This window comes from Acartia tonsa, chromosome 7 (genome assembly GCF_053477335.1).
Source record: "Acartia tonsa isolate MP-2025a chromosome 7, ASM5347733v1, whole genome shotgun sequence".
Taxonomy (NCBI): Eukaryota; Metazoa; Arthropoda; class Copepoda; order Calanoida; family Acartiidae; genus Acartia; species Acartia tonsa.
The window spans coordinates 31624991-31633409 of NC_137266.1; the positions used below are offsets into that span (position 1 = coordinate 31624991).

Consider the following 8419-nt stretch of genomic DNA (forward strand, 5'->3'; position numbering starts at 1 on the left):
AATGTCTGAATAAAAATGTATAATTAAATTTTTTTGCGAGTTAACAACTAATAAAAATAAATAGTATATATATATAAATTGAATATAGGTAAAATGTTGTATAAAACTATTGGAAGAATTGGCAATAAACGTTGAAATCACTTTAAGTTAAGATGTCTCTTCTATTCCATGTTCTTTGAGCAAATGTTCCTTGAGGTGATATTTTTTAGGAGTTCTAAACTCACACCAGGAACAATCCAAAATAAATCCTTCATGGACAATCTTCTTGTGTCTATTCAGGTCACCCTTGTATCCACCAACATAATCACACAAATCACAAGGCCATCTGATCCCCTTGTGCACCTTCTCTACATGAGTCTTGAGAAAGTACAAAGCATGGGTAGTATAGGCACAGCCAGCTTCATCACATTTAAACTTTACAACATCTAAGACCAATACTTAAATAAGTTTTAAAGTATTTATTCAAGGTTTAATAAATGATCTGCATTTTAAATAAAATAAAATAAGTGGTTCAGTTAGTAAGGGATTAGGAAGCTCTCCTACAGTTATTAAGGTAGATGGTCCGTGTCTATTCAGACTCCAGAGCATCGCAATTCGTGTTCCCTCTACACCTAAATATTAGGTTTCATTCATTTAGGTGTATCAAAAAGAATCTTGCCAAAATTATAATCAGTAAGCTCTTGTTACGGTTCAAACATTTATTGTTAAATTATAAATCAAATTACATGAGAACACTATAGTTAACACAACAACAAAAAGTAAGTAAAAACTATACAATAAATTATTTGAGTATTTGTTCCTGTGCTATGCTTAATTTTCTTGTGCCGCTTCATGGCAACACTTGTAGTAAACTTCATATCACATACATCGCAAGTGTGTTTTATATTTTGATGTTTGTTCTTATTTAAAAAGTTGTTTTTCATTACTCAATAAATGATAATAATCAACACATACAATTTTTACATAAGATGAAATCCATTAGCGAAAGAAAAATAGTTCCTCGTATCGCATCTAACGAACTTTGTACTTTGACTGGTGACTCGTAGAATACGATAAATATAGCTTAGAAAATCTGAGAACAATTAAAAGGAAAGTTTTCTTTTACTATGCACTAAATTTGACTGTTAAAGTTGCTATTTCAGTACAAGAATTTGGCGCATTAATTACAAGAATATCATGTTCTATTAATTCTATTAATATTAAAGAATAACAAAAGACAAACTGACAATGTCGGATTTTTTTTCATCCAAATTTGGTGAAAATTTACACATCTAATAGTTGCGTATATAACAGGTATACTTAAAATTTTTAAGTCTGGATGTTTTAAAAACTATATGGTAGAAAACAAAAATTCTTTAAATTAAATATACGCTGAATAATTGCATATGTTATAAGCTAGTCATAAGTTAAGAAATATTTCACTAACATAACCCTTTTTAGGACGTCTTGAAAAATTAGCAAAATCATGGTGTCATTAATATTCTGGCCCATATGGTTTCTATTAATTTATTACACGACTGAAAAAATGAAGAAAAACAATTTCCTTAATGTGTGCAGTCAGGTTACCCTTTCTTGGAGTATTGTAGTCGCAGGTATCACAATAATATATTTCTCCTTTATGTCTGTTTAACATACAAACTTGAAATACTTATAACCTTAGGAATATCCAAAATGTTGACGCATCGCGCTACAAAAAAACAACCCTTTGATTGTACAAGCTTATTCAAAAAGTCCTTTCTCTTTGTTTGATAATTCTTTGCTGTCAATATTTATGAAATCAATTATACTTTGAAAATATTAAGTATCACGTGTTCCAAAAAGAACGTCTAGAATCTAGACCGCAGTACAATCTATAATACGAAGTAAAACAATGTCTGTCTGAAGCTTAAAATCTCGGTAATCGCTGAACCGATTGGGTTCAACTCTTCAGGGACTATATCTACTGGTCATGTGGTGGTTTTAAGCTATTTTTCCCCAATAAGGAAAAAGTCCCCCCCCCCAAAAAAAAAAAAAAACAGCCTCTTGAGGCCCCTAGAGGCGAATGGCGAAGTCCCTCTAACTAACAATAATTTGGTGGTAATACAAAACTAAATTATCAAGAATGCTTGCCTTGTGTTCATATGATATGAGAAACTTGATTGGCTTTGAGTATTAAAATCACACATCTCACATTGCAGGTTTTCATCTCCATGCAATGCTGAAAAAATATTTTAAGAGTTAATTAAAGGGGATTATGCACGAACTAGAGCAAGTGATTTTACGCAGATTCCAGCAGTCATGTAAGACATTTATACTTTTGCATTTTACAGCAATTGATGATGTTATATCGTTTTTTTTATTTATTTTGGACTTTGAACTCAACAAAACAGTTGATGATATTTATTCAGAAATTGCTTAACCTTTTATATAAAACCATGGTAATTGGTAAAGCTTATTTCTTTTAGTTGTTATAACTATTTTAAACAAAAAAAACTAGTACATTCGCAAGAAAAATACTCAAATTCACTGCTGGAAGGTGCTCAAAATCACTTGCTCTCGTTCGTGCATAGCACCCTTTACAATTATACTTTAACTAAGTGATGTATTCTAAGATGACAACTTTATGAAAAATTTACACTAACCTTTCATATGTGTCCCTAAAGCACCAGCACAAGAGAAAGATTTGCCACATATATCACAAACTGGCCTAGACATTTATTAATAGATGGGATAAACCCGCGATGTGGCTCAACACGTAGCGCATCCGCGCGTTGTCGGGAAGTTGATAGGTCAGAATCTCGGCTTAACACCTCGTCATAAATAAAGACGTTGAAAATGTTTTCTATTGCTTTTATGTCAGGTACGCGACATTAATAGTAAAAGTAAGAGGAATGCCTTGGTCCAAAACAAGCTCAATTCATTACCATGCACAGTTAGGACTTCTGAGAGAAAGGTCATGCAGTCAAAGAGCTGGTTGTCTGTTGGGTGTTACTTAATCTAATACCCCGGGTGTTTGGACAGAAAAGGAGACATTTGGACCCCTCTAGTTATCCTGGGTTGTTGGACCTGCACGTGTGTGTCATGGACAGCATTCCCGTCCGTATGAGATAATTGATGAGATATGTTATAAGCAAATGATTTAATTCAATCTTTAGAATTTATTAAAATTCATAAGCAAATGATTTAATTCAATCTTTAGAATTTATTAAAATTCATACTTAATTTTTGAATAATAGAAGCTATAATTTGCCTACTTTATTAAAACCTTCATAAAAAATCATGGAAAGAAAACGAATTTTGTCATATTTTCCAGTAGCCTTTGAAAGGTTATTTTAGGTAAGGTTAGGTAAATGTTAATGATTGCCCAGCAGAGTTATGAAATTGGCCCCGCAGGGGCTAGAATTGGGAGAAAAACCTGTAAAAAATAAAATATGACGAAACCCGCGACTTTGTTTGTTTTCCATTATTCAAAATATTTGATAAGTTTACCTTGCTCCATGATGGCTTTTACTGTGGTTAAAATACTCTTGCATGTTCTTGAACGACTTTTTACAAACCGGGCACTCTGTTTGCTTGTGAGAACTATAAACATGTTTTCTTAATCTATTCTTGGATTTAGCCATGAAGTCACACTGAGAGCACGGAAATTCTGCTGTATTATGAAACTCAGCATGAACAACAAGATTCCTATTTTGTATTTTAGGACTAAAGACTTAGTTCGTTTAAAAATAAAATCAAGATTTAAAAAGTAGCTAATATTATGTATTGAAACGTAAAAAATTAAAATCTATAGGTATTCTATAAAGGGATTTCAATAAGTTCAACTTTGTGCTCTCTACGTTTAGTCTAAATAATCAAAAAAGAAAAAGTCAATATTATAAAAGTTAGGTAATATTTCAGAAAAAACGATTTAAATACAACAATTTTAATCAAGATACCTAATGAATTTAAAGTTTAATAATATAAAAAACTATATGTTAGATCATAGAATGCATCTTGTCTTTAAACAAGAAACAAACAAGGATGACAACATCCATAAGTAGCGAAGCACAAAATCTATAATAAAATAGACAAACAGACAAAGTGAGTTATAGAGCTGATTAATTGGTATCATATCAAAGAAAAGAAAGAGAAAAATTTAAAAACACGAAATTTTTAAAAATTAATGTTTGTCTGAAAGTTTTAAAAAGAAAAGCAGCTTAAAAGCAGTCAGGCTACTAAAGACTACCTAAGTATGGGGCATAAAGTTTGTTATATTGGCAAGAAGTTTCAGTAGTGTATTTTTGTAGGAGCCGAGAAAATCTGTTGCAAATTGTAAAAGCGGCTAAAAAGCTGTTTAAACGCAGTCCGGCCGCTATTGATGATGAACACTTAAATATGCTTTATATTGTTGGGAATGAATATAAGTTTCAGCCTTCTATATTTTACAGGATCAGTTTTGAAAAATAAATTGATGGAAATGTTGACAAGAAGTTTCAACCTTCTCTCTCTACCAGAAGCCGAGAAAATCAGTTTTAAAAAATAAAGCAGCTAAAAAGCTGCTTAAAAGCAGCCCAGCCGCTTTTGATGTTTTATACTTAATTATGCTCCATATTGATGGGAATGTAAATAGAAGTTCCAGCCTTCTCTCTTTCACAGTAGCCAAGAAAATCAGTTTTGAAAATTGAAAGCGGCTTGATGGAAATGTTGACAAAAAATTTCAGCCTTCTATCTTTTGTAGGAGCTGAGTAAATCACGTGTCCCCCAAAACGTTTCAGACATACGGACATACAGACTTACAGACATACAGACGGACATTTCAAATTATAGAGTAGCTTCGCTACTAACAACACTAACAATAAGTTCTTTTTTAAAATAAATTAACTTTAATCCTTCCTGCGATCAACAGATGAAAAATCACATTTTTGACAATGCAACATTGTTCCAAAGTTATGTGTTTTAGCCAAGTGATGGAGTAAATCCCGGATTTTTTCAAAATCATTTTCACAATGTTGGCAACTCCATTTATTGTCGACCTTAGTGACATCATGGTCACTGGTCAAGTGCCGGCCAAGCTTTCCCTTTGCACTGTGCTTGAAATGAGCATCACACCAGGGACATTTTACAAAGTTGAGGCTGCCACTCATGTGATCCTCAAAATAGATCTTTCTCTTTGTTACATAGGTACACCTTAAGAAATAAATATACACAGTTTCGAGTATTGAAATTACAAATATAAACTTTAGAGGAGGACTTGATACAATACAACATTTCTTCAGGTTTTATTTTGTTGTAATTAAGGGGTTGATTTTTAGACAAGTATGTGATGATTAAATCCAGATACAACACAATCGGTCTAACGATGGCTAAGATCTCTAGCTTTAAACAAATTCTTACTACCTACCTCTTACATTTTAGGATAATTTAAAATAAAAGGTAATAAAATTTTCTTTTATTTAAAATACCTGGTGCATTTAAATTCATTTTCTTCATCTATCGGATCATCTATTAATTCATCATTTGATTCTTCTCTTTCAACTTTTCGTTTTTTGCCTGACCCTAAACATTATTCACAATATATTATTATTGAGGTAATGACAAAACGTAAGATTTAGAAGAGTGTAGGCAATTTTTGAGAGGATTGGAAGTAAGTGCAGAATACAAAGTTCCATGATGAGGGCTTTAACAATTTTTGGCGCCTTTGGACTCCCACATTTTCCACGTCCCTAGATTTGTACACCCTGCTTCTTACACTATATTTGGACCAAACTCATTTTGAATATATCCTACTCATCTACTATAATGGGAGGGGGCGGAAGGGACACTTTTTGAAACTAAAACTAAAAGTCAAAGAAACTCCACTAAACAAAGAGTAACAGCTCTGAGATTTGACATGGTAGTTGCTTTAAAAAGTTACAACATGGAACTGGGAAGAAACGGCGGTAGAATCACCTTTTCCAAGTTAGACAATTTTCAATCATTTGAGACAAAAAATTTTTCACAGTTAATTCCTAGGTATTACTTGCATTTTTTTTAATATGTTGAAAATGTTTGAATATGGAGAAAAATCACAAGTGTCAAAAGAAATTATATGAAGAAAAAAAAGTTTGTCTCCGATGATTCCAGATTGTTTAATTTAGTGAGAAAAGACAAAAAAAAATTTCGGCGGGAAACTGCAGTTTTCTGCGGGAGCGGTGGTTCCGCCGCCGTTTCTTTAGTGTTCCATATTGTACCTCGTTAAAGCAACTGCCATGTCAAATCTCAGAGCTGTAACTCTTTATTTAGTTGAGTTCCTTTGAGTTTAAGTTTTGTTTCAAAAAGTGTCACTTCCGCACGCTCCCTTTAAGTATCAAGGAAAGCAAGCTATTGAAAGAAGCCATAGAAATAACGAATATGTATGGACTTAATAAAGCGTCAGAATTTTGTGGTTAATGAGTAAAAAGTACATATTAATATTAGATTTTTTTTCAAAATTTAAGTTTACCTTTGTTTTTATGTTTACTTTGGGTGTGGCTAGTGACTGCATCTTCATCTGAACTTAAGAAAGGACAATGTTGACAGAGATAATATTTTACATCTGGTTTTTCTCTTTCATAAATAAAGTCTATTTTCTCAATCTGGTGAACCTTTGTAAATTATCCTGCTGAAAACCTTATTAAATCAATAACAAATTGCCAACCGAAAAACTCTAAATGTTGTAAAAACTAGGACATGAATTTTCAGATAATTTAGCGTGTTATTTACAGAATTTACTCGTCCTAACTAGTTTTTTTTACTTTTGGTAGCTTTAAATTGTTGAGTGCGTGAGAACACAAAAAAATATTCTTTCAATTTTTATCCTTGATTTAAATCTAGCATAGGATAAGTAGATATTATTTATCAAAATTAGAAGATTTATCATCCACTGTCATAACCCTATATCCCCTAATCTTTTCAGTGGATTTATAATTTTGATTAATTTTTTGATTAATTTTACAACCAGTAAATTAATTTGGAGCATATTATATAAGATTAAAAGGAGGACAAATAAACCTTTGCAATGTGAGCTTTCAATAAATATGGTTTGTGATTCGAATATGAACATTTTATGCAACCAAATTTCCCTTCTTTGTGATTTTTCTTGTGTGCTTTCAAATATCTGGCTGCAGTTGTTTCATAATCACATTCATTACATTTAAATTCACTAGACAACTTGGAGGTGGGTTCATCACAGTTTTCTTCTAGTGTGTCATCTGGGTTTTCTTCCAAATTATCCTCAGTAATATCATTTTCAGTGCAGTCCATAAATTCATTAAATTCAATATCATTATTTTCTATTTTGTAAGTTATTTCTTTTTTAATATCATCTTCCAGTTGCTGAATACTGAGAGTTGTTTTGGGATTTTTCGATATCACAGGAAAGGATTTACCTAAAATAATTTATAGAGATAATAAGCTCATGGCGTTTTCAAAAACAAAATAAGCCCCCTTTGGGTTGGGATAATAATATGGTAATTTCACTAAACGGCATCCATGATCAAAACCTGTAGGATTTGATTTTTTTCCAATAACCCAATGTAAAAATTCCTTATTTCTGATAATCTAGTTTTTCTAAAACTCAAAAAAATTAACCAGGGTGGTTGTGAAAGTCCCCTAACCTCCCCCCTTTAACAAAAAAATCTATTGTTTATGTTCTTTAATGAAGTTAAAATAAGGGGGGGGGGGGGGTAATGCAACCATCTCGTAATCAATGTATAAATGGCACTTAGAATTCGAATTTTGATCTGAAATTTTGCATGAGTAATCCTTGGTAGGTTTAATTTCCCTAAATCGAACAAAAAGTTGAAAAAGTAGCGGCTAACGGCTGGTGGCTCAGCTGTTTAGCTATTTTTCAAACGGTTCTAGCCAGTAGTTGCTGGTACTAGAAATCTAAAACTTGTTTTTTTATGTATCATTTTACACGATTAAAAGCAAAATATGTTTCAAAAAGTTGATTCCTACGTAATTTATGACAGATTTGCCCTAAAAATAGCCAAAAAATGGCTAAACGGCTGAGCCGTTAGCCGTTACTTTTTCAACTTTTTGTTCGAATTAGGGAAAATAGACCTACCAAGGATTACTCATGCAAAATTTCAGATCAAAATTCGAATTCTAAGTACCATTTATACATTGATTACGAGATGGTTGCATTAAAAAAAAACTTTTATCCTTTTGACAATTTATAATTTATTCCACTCCCTCCCCCCTATACTAAAAAATTGTATGATATTCTTTACCTACAGATCAAAGCATTATAAATCTTTTTGACAATTTATTCACATTGAGGCTTACCAACATCTTCCACAGCAATAAGTGTCAATCCTAAGGACTCTATGGCACTATTTAAAGGAGAAGAAACTTGATCAATACATTTATTAGTCGAGTCATCGAAATTTTGACTGTATGTTGAAATTTGTCGTAATAACTCCACAGCTCGCAGTGA

At 32.1% G+C, this 8419-nt stretch overlaps 2 protein-coding genes across 2 annotated transcripts in view; both read right to left on the reverse strand.

The window, feature by feature from the left end:
* The window catches only part of LOC145323568 (uncharacterized), a 38752-nt gene that overhangs the window by 11559 nt on the left and 18774 nt on the right, over positions 1-8419 (reverse strand). The window lies entirely within an intron of this gene.
* On the reverse strand, positions 148-8348 carry LOC145323574 (zinc finger protein 711-like). Its single transcript, XM_080165947.1, has 11 exons — positions 8214-8348; positions 6991-7367; positions 6443-6584; positions 5424-5517; positions 4852-5148; positions 3469-3663; positions 2622-2686; positions 2110-2197; positions 1544-1622; positions 800-899; positions 148-425 (listed from the first exon to the last, which is right to left on the reverse strand). Exons 2-11 carry the CDS (start codon positions 7240-7242, stop codon positions 148-150), a joined length of 1590 nt encoding a protein of 529 aa, XP_080022073.1. The 5' UTR covers positions 7243-7367; positions 8214-8348.

Coding starts and splice junctions, on each gene's coding strand:
- LOC145323574 (XM_080165947.1), bottom strand. CDS start 7,242: ATGGACTGCACTGAAAATGATATTACTGAGGATAATTTGGAAGAAAAC. Junction 3,664..4,851: donor TCATCTGTTGATCGCAGGAA/GGATTAAAGTTA, acceptor ACAAAATAGGAA/TCTTGTTGTTCATGCTGAGT. Junction 426..799: donor GAAAATTAAGCATAGCACAG/GAACAAATACTC, acceptor TATTGGTCTTAG/ATGTTGTAAAGTTTAAATGT.